Source organism: Salvelinus sp. IW2-2015, linkage group LG23, assembly GCF_002910315.2.
Source record: "Salvelinus sp. IW2-2015 linkage group LG23, ASM291031v2, whole genome shotgun sequence".
Lineage (NCBI taxonomy): Eukaryota > Metazoa > Chordata > Actinopteri > Salmoniformes > Salmonidae > Salvelinus > Salvelinus sp. IW2-2015.
The window spans coordinates 38,568,047-38,585,456 of record NC_036863.1 but is presented as its reverse complement, the minus strand read 5'-3'; the positions used below and the strand labels follow the sequence as shown (position 1 = coordinate 38,585,456).

Here is a 17,410-nt window from a genome sequence, read left to right as displayed (position 1 = left end):
GTTTCGAGGATACACCGTAGTAGTTTATTGGTTTTGAGGTGTGTGTAATAAGGACGCGGGCGCGCGGTTTTCTGTCACGCCTGAGTGCGCTCTTCGCGTTTTCTTTATTTGGACGATCGGTACGTCACTCGATCAGAGCAAATGTATGACACAAATGTTACCAAAAGTCCCCGCCTTATTTGAAGGGATTTAACATTGACTTCTAAAATGTTCTAAAGGTGAAAATAAATACATCTATTTTCTCGTTATTTTGCGCACTGTCGTGACCGCGTTTTTTGTTGCCTCCTCCGGCGACATTTAAACAGTTCATGAACGGATGAGTCTTGTGTCAAAAATTGAAGCAGTGACCTTGCATTCTGTAAAAAAAAATAGCTCGGTCATATAGACTCGGATTTCTCWTACAATACCCTGAACGTTGAAACAATGACTGAAGGCATTGGTTTTAGGAGCATAAGGGTTTTAATGTATTAMATTGTTTCCATCCATATGGTTTTCTTCTTCATATGAGATTACAATCATGTTTCATACGCAGTGTCCTATTTATGCTGCTACTATGTTCTTTATTTTACTCTTATTATTATCTATCCGGATGCCTTCATGTACATACAGTATCTCCCTCAAGTATCTTATACCTCTGCACATTSATCTGGTACTTGTACTCCSCGTATATAGCTCCATTCGTGWGTATTTTATTTTATTCCTCTTGTGTTAGTTACTATTTTATTTGTAATATTATTTAAACTCTGCATTGATGGGAAAGGTTCATAAACAAGCATTTCACTGTAAAGTCTATACCAGTTGTATTTGGCTCATGTGATTAATAAAATAACATTTGATTTGATTTTAATTTGATCCTCTGATGGTGGTGACTGTGTGTGTGTGTGTGTGTGTGTGTGTGTGTGTGTGTGTGTGTGTGTGTGTGTGTGTGTGTGTGTGTGTGNGGTTTGGGATGAGTTGGACTGTAGAGTGAAGGAAAAGCAGCTAACAAGTGCTCAGCATATGTGGGAACTCCTTCAAGACTGTTGGAAAAGCATTCCAGGTGAAGCTGGTTGAGAAAATGCCAGGAGTGTGCAAAGCTTCCATTCAGCCACAAGAGAATTAGTGAGGTAGGGCACTGATTTTGGGCGATTAGGTCTGGCTCGCAGTCGGCATTCCAATTCATCCCAAAGGTATTGGATGGGGTTGAGATCAGGGCTCTGTGCAGGCTAGTCATGTTCTTCCACACCAATCTTGTCAAGCCATTTCTGTATGGACTTTGCTTTGTGCACTGGGACATTGTCATGTTGAAATAGAAAAGGGCCTTCCCCAAACTGTTGCCACAAAGTTGGAAGCATAGAATTATCTAGAATGTCATTGTATGCTGTAGCGTTAAGATTTCCCTTCACTGAAACTAATGGGCCTAGCCCAAACAATGAAAAACAGCCCCAGACCATTATTCCTCCTCCACCAACCCTTACAGTTAGCACTATGCATTCGGGCAAGTAGTGTTCTCCTGGCATCCGCCAAACCCATATTTGTCCGTTGGACTGCCAGAAGGTGAAGCGTGATTCATCACGCCATAGAACGCTTTTCCACTCCAACAGAGTCCAATTGTGGTAAGCTTTACATCACTCCAGCCGACGCCTGACATTGTGCATGGTGATCTTAGGCTTGTGTGCAGCCACTTCGTAGCCACTTCAACTTACAGATAGGCACCGTCCAGAAGAGTACCAAATGTCTGGTGATGAGATTTGTACATCTGTGGTTGTTCCATGGTTCTCCTGTGTGTGTCTCGTCTCTCTCTCTCTCTCTCTCTCTCCCTCTCTCTCAATAATTCATCAGCCATAGAGACAAAGCCCACCTCTCATCATCATCAAAAAGCCTTTTATGCTCCTGCTCTGACATATTCAGTAATGGCCAAGACTAGGTTTATAGGTCGTCATTGTAAATAAGAATTTGTTCTTAACTGACTTGCCTAGTTAAATAAAGGTTAAATAAATAAATGCAATATACAGTATTKACACTGCAAAGTTACCATAAGAGCCAGAACATGTTTCAATGAAAGGACAAATGCAATTGAAAAACGACAAATCGACTCCAGGGCCAAAGTCCACCCTTGATGTGATTCAATATAGCCTAATGTATGTACAGTGTGTAGTGATGGATTGTAGATCGTAGAAAAGTTGATCAAATCCATTAGGTTCATTGTGCTCCAGTTTAACAGCCAATGCCATATCAGTTGACCAGACGGGGGAGCACGGGATCTAAGTAAAGCGCATTGTGCGCATAGACAGACGCGAGTAGGAGAGGACTTCGTCAGGGTTTTCATCCCAACTCGCTACAGTCTGAACTTTCGGATTGAGGGTGCTGGAGGACGCTGTCACAGTTTTTCTTCTCTCCTCAATTTCACCACTCGTGGATCGAAGTAAACTTAATATGAAAACATGTCTGTAAATGAAGTGTACGTTTTCAGACCATTCAAGTTGATTGCTTTACTTTGTGTATTTCTGGCATTGTGTCTGGACATTGTAGCGTTATTGAGTCCCGCCTGGGTAACCGCAGAGCGGTTTTCTTTGTCGCTATGGGAATCATGCACCGATAAAGATTCTGGCTGGAGATGCCTTTCCACCCTCAAATCTGGTAAGAAGCTATTTTTTTCTTACTCAAATTCTTCTTCATTTTGATGTAAATGATGCCTTTCAAGTGGTTTTCTATCCAGATGAAAAGGGATCCCCAAAATGAGTTATAATCCTTGGCTCCCAAAATAATGTAGAAGTATTTTGGCAGCGAATGACGGGGGACTATCACTATAGGACCCCAAAAATTGTGATATTGGCATTTTTTTCATGCTTTCCCCCCTGCTCGTAAGGCTCATTATCTATGACAAACTCTACAAAACATGGCCTAGAAATTGGTGCAGTTGTTTCCCTTTCTCAACCTTGTTGAAGTTCTAAAGCATACACATACACTTTATAGACTGGTCCAGATGGATACAGAATGAATGCGTAAAGCAATCGGATTATAGTGAGAGAAATACCTGGAATTTACGGTGAATTTCTACTGTATGTAGGTCATGGATGAGGAGGTCAACAATGGACCATTGTTAATGTGCTGTAATTTGCTTGTTTMAAATCGCTCTTGGTCCGGCTCCGTGATACATGTCTACTGCAACACTTGCTTTCCAGGGACAATATTTTGTAGCCTGGTTGCCTCTCGGTTAAACTATCCCACTCTTTGCCACTTGCCACTATTACATTCCACTCATTGCCACTCCTGTCATGAGTGGAATATKTTAGCTAAGAAGACTGGTACCCAGACTAAATATTTTTGCTCCCCGCCCTGCCAATCAGTGCGTACCACTTCTGTGAGTGATTCTCGTGATACAAGTAGATGTTTAGGCCTATCTGAGGCTATTCTCTTTGATTGTCGCCACAGTTTGTTGATCTGTTGTAATTGTGAAGTTCTCTTTCTCAGCGGAGTGTTGTATTGCTGAGCAATTAGTCCCCATGACGTGCCACCTGGGAGCTCCACTGACCWCTGCAGAGCTTTCCGACTGGGCACAGACGTCAGTCAGTTCAACGTCTAGTTTTGATTTAGCCTACATTTGGTTGAGTTATCATTTAACGTGAATTCAACTAGAAGAAGAAAAAATCTTAATGTCATTGGAGTTAGGTTACATTGATGACTTATTGCAAATCCAATCAGTTTTCCAGGTGGATTTAATGTCATCACATAGAGTTTTTGGGTTGAAATGACGTGGAAAACCACGTTGATTCAGCCAGTTTTTGCCCATTGGATTGTGAATGCAGAGCAGTGTTCCACCTATTGTTGCATTCCTCTGGTGGAGAGGGCAGTCTTGCTCTGGTATCTCTTTTTGTGAGTCTCTTTCCCTCTCACTCTCTTTAAATGGGGATGGAGTGGCTGTGGTTATGGCCTGAAAGCGTCATCATAGATACATTTCACGGTTTARGGGGGGGATGTTCTCACGCATTCCGACATAGGCCTAAACCATATATTTAGGGTCAGTGGCAACCMCTCATTCAGGGCAGGTGGTTGGTAATCTTCTCTAGTTGCGCCTTGATTGGCTCAGTGTGCTGTCACTCATGGGGACACTAGTTTCTGCAAAATCTACAAGGAAAGCTAAAAGGTTCAAGCCCCCTTGGGTACTGCCRTATATTTACATTAGAAGTGCCCATCCAAGAAGGATCAAGGTCATTGGCCACATATAAAATAATGTCAAATCATGTTATATCTACCTTAGCTTTGATTGGACTTATCGTGTCAATATCAATATCATCGTGTCAATATCACTTTCAAAATCTTGTCTACAGTAGCAAGCTAGACAAGCAGTCATCATCATGAATCACGTAGACAATCTGCTGGCAAATCCTTTTCAATCCTTGTCATATGAAGAGAAAATATAAATAAAATGTATCGGTGCTCATCGGCCATTGGACATAAACATTACCCAACAAGTTGGAAATCGCAAATTCMACAATGTGGTTTGGAAGGAATCAGTGGCTAACTGCAAGCGTTGCAAAGCAATCACTATTTTGCTTCCCCTGCTATTTAGTGAAGAGGGTGTGTGGTCCAAGTTTGGGTTTAAGGGTCTTTTTTCCAAGTTTAAAGGATACACATTCACACGCAATACCATGGACCAGAAAAGGTTGAATACATTGTTCATGCTGTCAATCCAGCATGACTTCTGTGTCATGTTCAAAACAACTGGAAACTCGGAACTGGGAAATATCAGACTTTGGTGAGTTCAAGACAACTGGGAACTCTGAACTGGGAAATATCAGACTTCGGTGAGTTCAAGACAACTGGGAACTCTGAAAAAAACTGGCTCCGACTGGGAAAATACGTTTTGAACGGTCATCGAACTCAGAATTCCAAGTCAGGAACTCTGGCCTCTTTCTAGAGCTCCGACCTGAAGATCACTGATGTCATGATTCGACCTTGTTGTTTTTTATGTTACCAGGGTAACCCTGCATGAAACACAGCTGTTATTTTAAGTGTTTCAAAAATCCCCTATGGGAAAAAATGAATCGTGGAAAAACGATTGGAACCATTTCCCTGTTTGACCTCTAGGTTTTATGGGTATTATGACACCTCCACTGTGGGGCTCTAATGTTGGTCTCTTTGAACATTACTTGCTGCTTCCTTAGTTTCATCACTCTCCTCTACTGTTTCTCAGTGTCTCAGTAGCTGTTTTGGCTGAGCCTCCCAGCAGAGTGGAATGTGCTGTTAGGGAAAGCCTCAGTGAGGATGATACTGCCACTGCAGCCAGCTTTACTACTGCCTCATGGCTCCAGCACAGAGCAGAGAGGACACCATATGGGTGCTGTGATCAGGAGAGGCAGGTTAACCCTGGCGGTCTCCTCTGATAAGACCCTCTATCTCAGTTCAGTGCCCTCCCCTGTGGTGCCCAGCCAGCCACACCCTTTCYAAGCTTGATGGTCTGTCTCTGTCAGACTAACAGAAGAAAAAAACAGTAGGGGGAGGTTCTCTTCTGCACTGTTTAACCAATCCAGGAAATGTGGAAGAGTTAAGATGGAGTGTCGCCTGGTTAATATTCTGGATGGAAACAACGTCAGAGAGCTAGCTGCTAGCCAGATATTAGCTAGCRTTTTCTAGCGATAACGGAATCTCCGACAAAGTTGACACCAACAAAATTGTTATGTGGTGTCTTGCGACTTTGTGGCAAGAACTTCATCTCGAAGACAGACAGGCACTATCTATAGTCTTCCGCTATATGTTTCACCGGAGACTGTAAACAAGTGGCATCACAGCCTCTCTAACTTTTCTCCTGAAAACCGGATGTTTCAGTTTTGTAACAACCCTGCGGAGCGTGCTGTCAGACAACCACCTGTCACATAATGAGCTGCTGTGATAGAGCTCTTTCCCCCTGTTGTTGTGGTGTAATGTGGAGAAGGATTGGGGGCTGAATGTGAGGCGGTCCCTAAGAGATGACCCTGTCCCTGGGCAGAGAGAGAGAACGCCTGCCTGCCTGGCGGAGCTCATTAGGACCAGGGCGTCTGGGTGCAGGGGCGTGGTGGGGTTAACACTACAGGAGACAAAGGAGACAGTGACCTGGGACCTGGGGGCAGAGAAAGACATGACAGAGCGGAGCTCATTAACTGCCTCCAGTGGAGCTTCTCTCTGTTCTCTGCGGCGAGCCAGCCAACCGAGACGCAACASACCTGCGGGAGAACTGAACAGTCAGCTGGATTTTGGRACGCTGCACCATGGCTATGTCTGCRCAGCCAGAACCTGGACAGAGGAGAGGCAGAGGCAGATGGGATGGATGAGATGGAGGAAAGGGTTTTGCACGTGGTCAAGTGAGCATGTCAGTCAGCTTTCCAATTCATCYCAAAGGTGTTCGATGGCGTTGAGGTCGGGGCTCTGTGCAGGCCAGTCAAGTTCTTCCACACCGATTTTGACAAACCATTTCTGAATGGACCTCGCTTTGTGCATGGGGGCATTGTCATGCTGAAACAGGAAAGAGCCTTCCCCAAACCTTTGCCACAAAGTTGGAAGCACGGAATCGTCTAGAATGTTAATGTATGCTGTAGCGTTAAGAGTTCCCTTCACTGGAACTAAGGGGCCTAGYCTGAACCATGAAAACAGCCCCAGACCATCCACCAAACTTTACAGTTGGCACTATGCATTGGGGCAGGTAGCGTTWTCCTGGCATTGGCCAAACCCARATTCGTCCGTCGGACTGCGAGATGGTTAAGCGTGATTCATCACTCCAGAGAAGGCGATTCCACTGCTCCAGAGTCCGAAGGTGGCGAGCTTTACACCACTCCAGCCTACGTATGCAATTRCGCATGGTAATCTTAGGCTTGTGTGCTGCTGCTCTGCCTTGGAAACCAATTTCATGAAGCTCCCGACGAACAGTTCTTGTGCTGACGTTGCTTCCAGAGGCAGTTTGAAACTCGGTAGTGAGTGTTGCAGCCGAGGACAGATGATTTTTACACGCTACRYGCTTCAGCACTCAGCATTCCCGTTCTGTGAGCTTGTGTGGCCTACCACTTCRCGGCTGAACTGTTGTTGCTCCGAGATGTTTCCACTTCACAATAACAWCACTTACAGTTGACCAAGGCAGCTCTAGCACGGCAGAAATTTCACGAACTGAGTTKTTGGAAAGGTGGCATCCTACGACGGTGCCACGTTGAAAGTCACTGAGCTCTTCAGTAAGGCCATTCTACTGCCAAAGTGTATCTATGGAGATGGCTGTGWGCTCGACTTTATAAACCTGCCAGCAATGGGTGTGGCTGAARTAGCAGAATCCACTAATTTGAAGGRGTGTCCGCATACTTTTGTATATATATATTGTATTTCACTGAGTGATTAGAACAGGAGTACCCTATGAATCAATGTTGGTGATGGTCGTTTGTAACATGTGTCTCCTCCTGCAGACTGGCAGATAGCCACCCTCGTGTTGCTGCTGGCCGGTGCTGCGTTGACTCTGGTGGCCTTCCTGGTGGCCCTCATCTCCCTGTGCCGGGGGACACACAGACAGCACTACCGCACAGTAGCCGTGTTCATGTTCGTTGCAGGTGAGTCCACCAAACTTAAACTATCACAAACCCAACAAACCCAACACCATACAGGGTCACACTGCGCCACAACACAATCACATACAAATCAAATCACATTTTAACCATCATATGCTTGGTAAACAACAGGTGTAGAYTAACAGTGCAATGCTTACTTACGGGCCGTTCCCAACAATGCAGAAAGAAAATAGAGAAATAATAGAAAAGTAATAACGTAATAAYTMAAATATKAAYGAATACACAACGAGTGACGATAACTTGGCTATAGACACRGGGTACCAGTACAGAGTCGATGTGCAGGTGTACGAGGTAATTGAGGTAGATATGTACATATAACTAGGAATAAAGTGAATAGGCAACAGGATAGATAATAAACAGTAGCAGCAGCGTATGTGATGAGTCAAAAAAAATGGTGCAAAAAGGGTCAATGCAGATAGTCCGGGTAGCTATTTGATTAATTATTTAAGCAGTCTTATGGTTTGCGGTAGAAGCTGTTCAGGGTCCTGTTGGTTCTRGACTTGGTTCATCGGTACCACTTGCCGTAGGGTAGCAGAGAGAACAGTCTATGACTTGGGTGGCTGGAGTCTTTGACAATTTTTAGGGCACCGCCTGGTATAGAGGTCCTGGATGGCAGGGAGCTCGGCCCCTGTGATGAGCTACCCTCTTTAGCGCTTTGCAGTTGGATGCCAAGCAGTTGCCATACCAAGCGGGGATACAGCCAGTCAAGATGCTTTCAATGGTTCCACTGTAGAACTTTTTGAGGATCTGTGGGCCTATGCCAAATCTTTTCAGMCTCCTGAAGAKGTGTTGTCGTGCACTCTTCACGACCGTGTTGGTGTGTGTATCACAACTCAGGATATGACCCAGATGCAGGCACAGGAGGCGGATAGTTTGATTCTCAGAATATTTAATATAACAAATGGGCAGGCGAAAGGCAGGTCGAGGGCAGGCAGAGGTTTGTGAACCAGGTCAGAGTCAGGCAGGTACAGGACGACAGTCAGGCAGTCAGGCTCAGGGTCAGGACAGGCAGAAAGGTCAGAACCGGGAAGACTAGAAGACGAAACCTTGAGAACAGGAGAAACGGGAAACCCGCTGGGAAGACCTGACAAATCAAGTCGAACTGGCAACAGACAAACAGAAAACRCAGGTTTAAATACACATGGGTATAATGGGGGAAATGGGAGACACCTGTTGGGGGGTGGAGACAAGCACAAGACAGGTGAAACAGATCAGGGTGTGACAGTATGTGGACCATGATAGATCCTTAGTGATGTGGACACCGAGGAACTTGAAKCTCTCGACCTGCTTCACTACAGCCCCATTGATGTGAATGGGAGCATGCTCGGACCTCCGTTTCCTGTAGTCTACGATCAGCTCTTTTGTCTTACTGACGTTGAGGGAGAGGTTGTTGTCCTGGCACCACAAGTCTCYKMCCTATAGGCTCTCTCATCGTCATCGGTGATCAGGCCTACCACCGTCTCGTCGTCGTCAGCAAACTTAATGATGGCGTTGGAATCATGCGCAGCCACGCAGTCATGAATGAACAAAGAGTACAGRAGGGGAGTAAGCACGCACCCCTGAGGGGCCCCTGTGTTGAGGGTCAGCTTGGCGGATGTGTAGTCGCCTACCCTCACCACCTGGTGGCGGCTCGTCAGGAAGTCCATCATCCAGTTGTAGAGGGAGGTGTTCAGTCTCAGGGTCCCTAGCCTAGTGATGAGCTTGGAGGGGACTTTGGTGTTGAGCTGTAGTCAATGAACAGCATTCTCACGTAGGCACAACATGGAGATACAGTGTAATTCTTTCCTCATACCGCATTGGTCTCCATACAGACAGAATTCACCATTTGAGGTCATAGTCAAGTTGTTTGCACAAAGCTAAATAGACACTGACTGAGACTGTGAGGGTGGAGAAGGAGAGGGCGGGGGGATGAGAGGGGAGTTGTGGGTGAGAACTCTTTCTGTGGTGCTTTGAGACCCAGAAAGCAGGCTGATGCGTGCCAAGAAAAAGCAGCCGCAGAATTTGCACAGTTACCAATGAAGAGTGGAATGTATTCCCTCATGGATAATATCCATGAAGACAAAAATGAATTCTCCCACAGCTCTCTCTGCTCGGTCTGCTCCCCCTCTCTCTGCCCCCACTCTCTGCTCACTCTCTTCACCTTCTCTCGCCCCCACTCTCTGCTCACTCTTCTTCCTCTCCTCTGCCCCCACTCTCTGCTCACTCTCTTCCCTCTCTCTGCCCCCACTCTGCTCACTCTCTTCCCTCTCTCTGCCCCCACTCTCTGCTCACTCTCTTCCCTCTCTCTGCTCTCTATTTCTCTCTCTCCCCCTCTCAATGGTCTCTCTTTCATTTTCTGCTCTCTCTCTCTTTCCCCCTTTCTCTCTGCTCTCTCCTTCACTAGGCCTCTCCTTCTCAGGCTCAGTCAAAACACAATTAAGAGGCCATGCCGGAATAACAGTGCTGTGGAGCATCTCTTAAAACGAACTAATTGTTAAAAAAAACCGAATTTCACAATAGTTTTTATTTATCTTCTGTGAACTGTATCAAATCAACAGCTGCATATTACTACCAATACATCACCATATAAAGCATCCACAGAGAGGACAAGCACAGGAAGCCATACTGAATAAGGAAGCAATATTAAAACCAACATCGCTTTTTGCTGTTTGTTCTTGTAATGAAAAAGAGTGTGTGTGTGCATTTCCGTGTGTGTGTGTGTGCATGTTTGTATGTGTGAGGTCAGGAATAGAGCAGTGTGCAGTCAGTCAGTCAGTGATGGAGCAGTGACAACAGCCTTTGCCTGGTTTGTACTCAGTCCCACTTTCCCCAACATTCCCCAATTTTAAACTTTCTTATATAACAGACAGGCATCTGTTATTTAATTTATATAGAATGAAAACAAATACCCTTGCTCCCACTCCCTGCACTTTCTCAGGCCTGAACACATACAGTGCATTCAGAAAGTATTCAGCATCGTTCACAACCTCTTAAGCTTTAGCCCCACCCATCTCTTTAAGGGTTGATCYGAGYGTTCTGTCTTAACAACAGCAGTCAAGCAACCAAGCTAACTAGCTAACGTTGGCAAGCTTGCTAGCTACTGCCAGACACAAATGAGAGAACAGCTCACTCTGACCATGTGCTGCTGGCAAAAAAAATACGTTTTTTTGCCAACGTTTACTGACACTGGCCATATTCAACAGGTGTTGAGCGTTCGTAAATTTGTCAGTTTTCCTACACTCTGGCACACTCAGACGAGAGTGCTCTGACATCGGAGTAGGTAGGAGTAGGTAGCCAGAGCGAATTTCCCAGCTATGTCTATCAACAGCTGTCGCAGTGGCATCATGAACATTCTATTGAAATGGATACTTGCATAGTGGAGTCTTTTGTTAAGACATGTAGGTARCTCGCTAGCTAATCAATGAACCATAATCCCAACTCATAGCATTACTACCCTCAATTAATCTGCAGGTAGCTAACCAACCAGGTTTAATATTAGCTAGCTAGCTAACATTAGGCTATAACTAGCAAAGCAAATGGCTCTGAGATACGAATAATATTGCTACACAGATCCTACATGTAACGTTAACTTAACATTAGCTAGCTAGCGAGCCAGCCGGCTAACATTAGCTAGCTAGCTAACAGTACACTTTAGCTTGAAATKAAAATGACTTTCTGACAAAATTAGAAACGTGTAATATCTGAAAATATCTTACCCATATACATGGTTGGACACTTCTCACACTCTGTCACGGATTCCATGGTTGCCCTTAGTTTGAAGATGTAATCCGGAGACAGGTGTTTTCTCCATCTCCTAGCTATCATAATCTAATTCCACTGATTTCAAAACTCGGTCCTCCAGAAAGTGGAGAGCAACACTTATGCAGTTCTACTACGCAATGTATTTTTTTTAAAGCAGAGTTAGAMAGGATTACCTCCACATTCTTACCAGCTCAAATAGACAGAAGCGTGCCACATGGCAGACCAATCCAAACTCATCTCTTGACATGTTCAGCCCACTCATTATCTCAGCCAATCATTGCTAGCGGGAAGGTTTCTGACTTTTTCTGTGGCTTAACCAACTAGGCTCGTATTTAAAGATGCCATACACGTTTGTTATTAAGGCACATGAAAGTTCACATGTTCCAGAAGGCATTTCTGCCAAAAAAAGCATTTTGATAAAAAAAAATTAAAAAAGTTTACGTTCAAATGGCTCTCCTGTGAAGTAGTGACCCGCGACATACTCCTAGTTTCCTGAAACGAGTTACATTTCAATTTTCAATTTTTTTGTTGTTGTTGTCACTTTGTCATTATGGGGTGTTGTGTGTAATATATATTTTTTATTTATTTCACCTTTATATAACCAGGTAGGCTAGTTGAGAACAAGTTCTCATTTGCAACTGCAACCTGGCCAAGATAAAGCATAGCAGTTCGACACATACAACAACACAGAGTTACACATGGAATAAACAAACATACAGTCAATAATACAGTAGAAAAAAAGAAAACAAAAAGTCTATATACAGTGAGTGCAAATGAGGTAAGATAACGGAGTTAAGGCAATTAGTAGGCCATGGTGGCGAAGTACAATATAGCAATTAAACACTGGAATGGTAGATGTGCAGAAAATGAATGTGCAAGTAGAGATACTGGGGTGCAAAGGTGCAAGATAAATACAGTATGGGGTAGTTGGATGGGCTGTTTACAGATGGGCTATGTACAGGTGCAGTGATCTGTGAGCTGCTCAGACAGCTGGTGCTTAAAGCTAGTGAGGGAGATATGAGTCTCCAGCTTCAGTGATTTTTTTTTTGCAGTTCGTTCCAGTCATTGGCAGCAGAGAACTGGGAGGAAAGGTGGCCAAAAGAGAAATTGGCTTTGGGTGTGACCAGTGAGATATACCTGCTGGAKTATGTGCTACGAGTGGGTGCTGCTATGGTGACCAGTGAGCTGAGATAAGGCGGCGCTTTACCTAGCAGAGACTTGTAGATGACCTGGAGCCAGTGGGTTTGGCGACGAGTATGAAGCGAGGGCCAGCCAACGAGAGCGTACAGGTCACTGTGGTGGGTAGTATATGGGGCTTTGGTGACAAAACGGATGGCACTGTGACAGACTGCATCCAATTTATCAATTTGTTGAGTAGAGTGTTGGAGGCTATTTTATAAATGACATCGTCGAGGATCGGTAGGATGGTCAGTTTTACGAGGGTATGTTTGGCAGCATGAGTGAAGGATGCTTTGTTTTGCGAAATAGGAAGCCGATTCTAGATTTAATTTTGGATTGGAGATGCTTAATGTGAGTYTGGAAGGAGCGTTTACAGTCTTACCAGACACCTAGGTATGGTGTGAAATAATTATTTGATACATTTTAGAACAAGGCTGTAACGTAACAAAATGGGGGTAAAAGTGAATGGGTCTGAATACTTTCCAAATGCACTGTATCTTTCTGCTTGGAAATGTTCTGCTTGGAGTCCATTSAGAGACAGGTGTCAGGATGTATACAAGCAACCATTGGTTCCATCAGCTAGTTACTTAGCCAGTTGCTCTTATAAAAAGCCAAAACAGCCAAGCAGTCTCCAATACTGTAGGACCAGTATGTGGTGGGATAGATTGTGGTAGATGTCTGAGGCTTTCGCCGTTTGTCATTTACTGAGAAATGTGGGAGATGCAGTGTTTTCTTTCCCTCTCTGTAATTGCTTTCAGGCCTGTTAAGGATAAAGGTCTCCTTATGCAGGAGAGCCTTCAGTCACAGGATGGAGGGGGCAGGGGGGCTGTGTAAATGCCCCCAGTCAGAGAGAAAGGCTGAGAGTCATTGTTGTGCCTGTCTGCTGGCCAGAAGTACGGCCCCAGCCCAGCCCAGCCCAGCCCAACCGCCTCAGTCTGGCCTCTGTCAACAGTCACGTTCCTGAGCTTATGTCTCACGCCTCTTCACCTCTTCCCCTCCAGGTGGAGTCTCAGTAAATTTCACAATGTCCCCTCTCTGAGTCAGTCGACATATACGCACACTCACACGTGCACATACACACAGGTTTTAGTAGGGAAAAGGAACAGTAGTAACTTTAGGTCTAGAGAGCCGACCGTGTGCTATTTCCTCTCCCCCTCTCCCCCTCTTTCAACTTGACGCCTTACTGTTTGACCATAAAAGTAGGAGGAAGACACATGCCTCACCGCACACACGTGAGTACACACACACAACACACACACGTGAGTACACACACACAACACACACACAGACGGACCAACACTCACTCTGATTCATTGCCCAACACAGTGACTGCTTTCCTGCTCTTAAATATATTCATTAGGAATGTGTTGACTCGGAATGTGATGTGACGGAGGAGTTTACACATTGTGAATCCCAAAGTTAATAGTTATGTCTGTGTTGGTATTCTAACAAAGTTCAATCGACTAACATTGGTGATTGTCCCACGGGATGAACAGGACACTCACGGATCCTTACAACAGTCTTAACAACTGTGTGGCAACGCGTGCGTCAAACCTTTCTTACTCCACATACAAAGTACACAGAGAAATGGTAACACGGGATACACACGATAAAAGTTCTGTCGCTATAGGRATATTTTACTGTGACCCAATGTGTTTTCTATTATAAGCTCTGCCACCACAGTTCCGACCACAGTCCAGTGGAACACAACGTCACAGGTTATAAAAGCACACTTTTTACTTTTCTTTGGAAGTTTAGGGTTATAGGCTTTGGCCACTTGACAGTATAAGCCCACAACGAGTTTGAATTATAATAGGCTTTTACCTACAGCCTTCAGTTCAGTTCAGACTTTTTCAATACAATAATCCTATATTTAGGCTGTGGTCAGTAAAGGCTAGGAAAGTTCTGACACAACCATATGGTAGAGCGTTTCTCAGTGGAAACCTAAGGAGGATGCATTAGAACTTCATTAGAGAASTAGAGATTGGATACAGGATACAGTAATATGTTTTGTTTGTTTACTGTGTAGTGGAGCATGGGTTTGTTGTTGGCTGCTGGCTGCAGTAATTAGCAGCTGTTGGGTCTCTGAGGGAGGGACACAGAGAGTGTGAGGGGAACCCAGGAGGAGGAACAGGGTTTGTAGAGTGTAGAGGACATTGAGGGGAGGGGGTGTGATAGGACCCCCTGGGTAGCGGCTGGTTGGGGGTATCTATCACCCCTCTCTGAGCGTGGCTGTGGTCCCTACTCTGACTCGCACGTGGCTCCAGTTTCCCATCAGCAGACTTGGCATCACTAGCTCTCTACCTGCACACAGGTAGTCATTCATTCRTACAAYAAGGCTAGCTGGTTCCCTTTTACCAGGATACATTTCAAATAGTAGGGCCCTATAAAATGTGTTTTCTCAAATTAAWTCAAAKCAAATTTTATTTGTCATATGCGTCGAATACAACAGGTGTAGTGAAATGCTTACTTGCAAGWCCTTAACCAACAATGCAGCTTTAAGAAAAATACCWAMAAAAAWAAGAAATAAAGTAACAAATAATTAAAGAGTAGCAGTAAAATAACAAAAGCAAGGCTATATACAGGGGGTACCAATACAGAGTCAATGTGCGGGGGCACTGGTTAGCCAGTGTAATTGAGGTAATATATACATGTGGGTAGAGTTATTTAAGGGACTTATGCATAAATAATAACAGAGTAGCAGCAGCGTAAAAGAGGGGGGGGGGGCAATGCAAGTAGTCTGGGCAGCCATTTGATTAGATGTTCAGGAGTCTTATGGCTTGGGGGTAGAAGCTGTTTAGAAGCCTCTTGGACCTAGACTTGGCGCTCCGGTACTGCATGCCGTGCGGTAGCAGAGAGAACAGTCTATGACAAGGGTGGCTGGAGTATTTAACAATTTTTTGGGGCCTTCCTCTGACACCGCCTGGTATAGAGGTCCTGGATGGCAGGATGGCAGGAAGCTTGATCGTACGCACTACCCTCTGTAGTGGCTTGCGGTCGGTGGCCGAGCAGCTGCCATACCAGGCAGTGATGCAACCAGTCAGGATGCTCTCGATGGTGCAGCTGTAGAACCTTTTGAGGATCTGAGGACCCATACCAAATCTTTTCAGTCTCCTGAGGGGGAATAGGTTTTGTCGTGCCCTCTTCACGACTGTCTTGGTGTGCTTTGACCATGTTAGTTTGTTGGTGATGATGATGATGATGATGATGATGAAGATGATATTGCAATTTTATTTGGTATAAAAACACCACAATTGGGTGTTCTATGTCCACAACAATGCTTAAACCACATCAGAAGACCACTTTTGAGGTCTGGAAAAAATCTAAGAAATTTCTATTTTGGGCTGTAGTTACCGTTTAATGCCAGTGTGCACCAACAAGAGACTGTTGTTACTTTAGTGATGTTTCTGTAGCGCTCATGTGATTGCAGAGTTTGCAAAACAAATGGCCACTGGATTTATGCAAATAATAATGATATCATTCCGCCAGGTAGGCATAGGCTACTTTGTAGTTAACATTTMATTGAGAAGGTTTTTGGGAAAGCCTTTCCATCTCCCAGAAGACCGTTGTCATTACATTAGCGTCATSGCTAACGGCTACACAAAGTGGTAGACTAACACGCACTCACAGACAGCGGCATTCTTGTGTCATTGCCTCTTCATAAAGTTGAAGGAAAATATAAATCATTGATGCATTTTTTTCATGTCTTATGATAATCATGCGCATATTAAGGAATGTTGTAATAAGTTCAATACATTTAGCTGATTTGCTACTTCCCAAAATGTTTTTATATTGTTGAATTCCCTTTTAGTGTCTGTATTCCGTGATTCCGTTGGCAACGTGGATTTTATAGGGCCCTAAATTAGTGTACAGAGATAGAAGACATACATTGTCTAACTATAAAATGTTAACATGTTTATATCTTTCTGTGGATTTATTATCTAGATTTTTTTCCCTTTCTTTCAGTGGTCCTTCAGGCCTGTGCACTGGTCCTCTACCCAATCAAGTTCATTGATGGAACCGTCCTGCAGACCTACCATGAGTTCAACTGGGGCTACGGACTGGGCTGGGGAGCCACCATCTTCATGCTAGGAGGAGGCATCCTCTTCTGCCTCCGGACGGACATGTATGAGGACGCTATGTACTGAGTCCTCATCTCTCTCCTTCTCCTACTCTCTCTATCGCTCTCTTGCTCTTTCTGTCACACACACACACACACACACACACACACACACACCACACGCACACACACACACAACACACACACACACACACACACACACACACACACACACACGATAATATTCACACACAAATAAATAAATTCACACCCATACTCTGGTACAACAACACACACATACACACATAAACATACACACACATGCACACACACCGCCTTCCTCTGCCAACATAGACACCTACATATATCTCACAGACACCACTCCACGCTGTTATTTATAGACCGAGTGTGAGGACCTGTTCTAAGACAGGGCTCCTGGCTCTGGCTGATCAACAGGAGAGATGAAGTCGGAGGAGCAGCTGTGTAGAGAGAGTGTCTGTCCTCAGTGGGCTCCCAGAGACCCCCACCACGGTCAGACAGATGGCGATGCTGTTAAAGCACAGAGATGGTTTTGGACAGAGATGGGCCATTCGACCTATGAACTTTTCTACAGCACATCCCATGGATCTCCATTCGTAGAGGAACAAGAAAGATTCTCTGAGCACTCCCCTCTGAGCTGAAGTGTTTATATAAGGGATTGGTATATATTCATTTTATTGGGTGTATTTTTTTTTGTTGTTTAGAATTTCATGATGACAAATCAAATTAGGGATGTATTGATGTTATCATTTATCTTGCTATCCGATCTCCCACAGGAAGATGTATTTTATGTATTGCTGTTTGATAATTGCAGTTTCTGAACACTGAT

General features: G+C 44.5%; 1 protein-coding gene across 1 annotated transcript; it reads left to right on the top strand.

Annotated features, from left to right (window-relative positions):
• The first annotated feature begins 2,318 nt into the window (after window positions 1–2,318).
• On the top strand, window positions 2,319–16,823 carry LOC111950165 (transmembrane protein 47-like). Its single transcript, XM_023967567.3, has 3 exons — window positions 2,319–2,619; window positions 7,404–7,544; window positions 16,449–16,823. Exons 1-3 carry the CDS (start codon window positions 2,424–2,426, stop codon window positions 16,628–16,630), a joined length of 519 nt encoding a protein of 172 aa, XP_023823335.1. The 5' UTR covers window positions 2,319–2,423; the 3' UTR covers window positions 16,631–16,823.
• The last annotated feature ends 587 nt before the right edge of the window (window positions 16,824–17,410 follow it).

Bases quoted from the DNA above. Each gene is read 5' to 3' on its own strand.
- LOC111950165 (XM_023967567.3), top strand. From the start codon at position 2,424: ATGTCTGTAAATGAAGTGTACGTTTTCAGACCATTCAAGTTGATTGCT. The intron at 2,620-7,403 runs GTAAGAAGCTAT...CTCCTCCTGCAG, and splicing joins CCTTTCCACCCTCAAATCTG to ACTGGCAGATAGCCACCCTC. The intron at 7,545-16,448 runs GTGAGTCCACCA...CCTTTCTTTCAG, and splicing joins CGTGTTCATGTTCGTTGCAG to TGGTCCTTCAGGCCTGTGCA.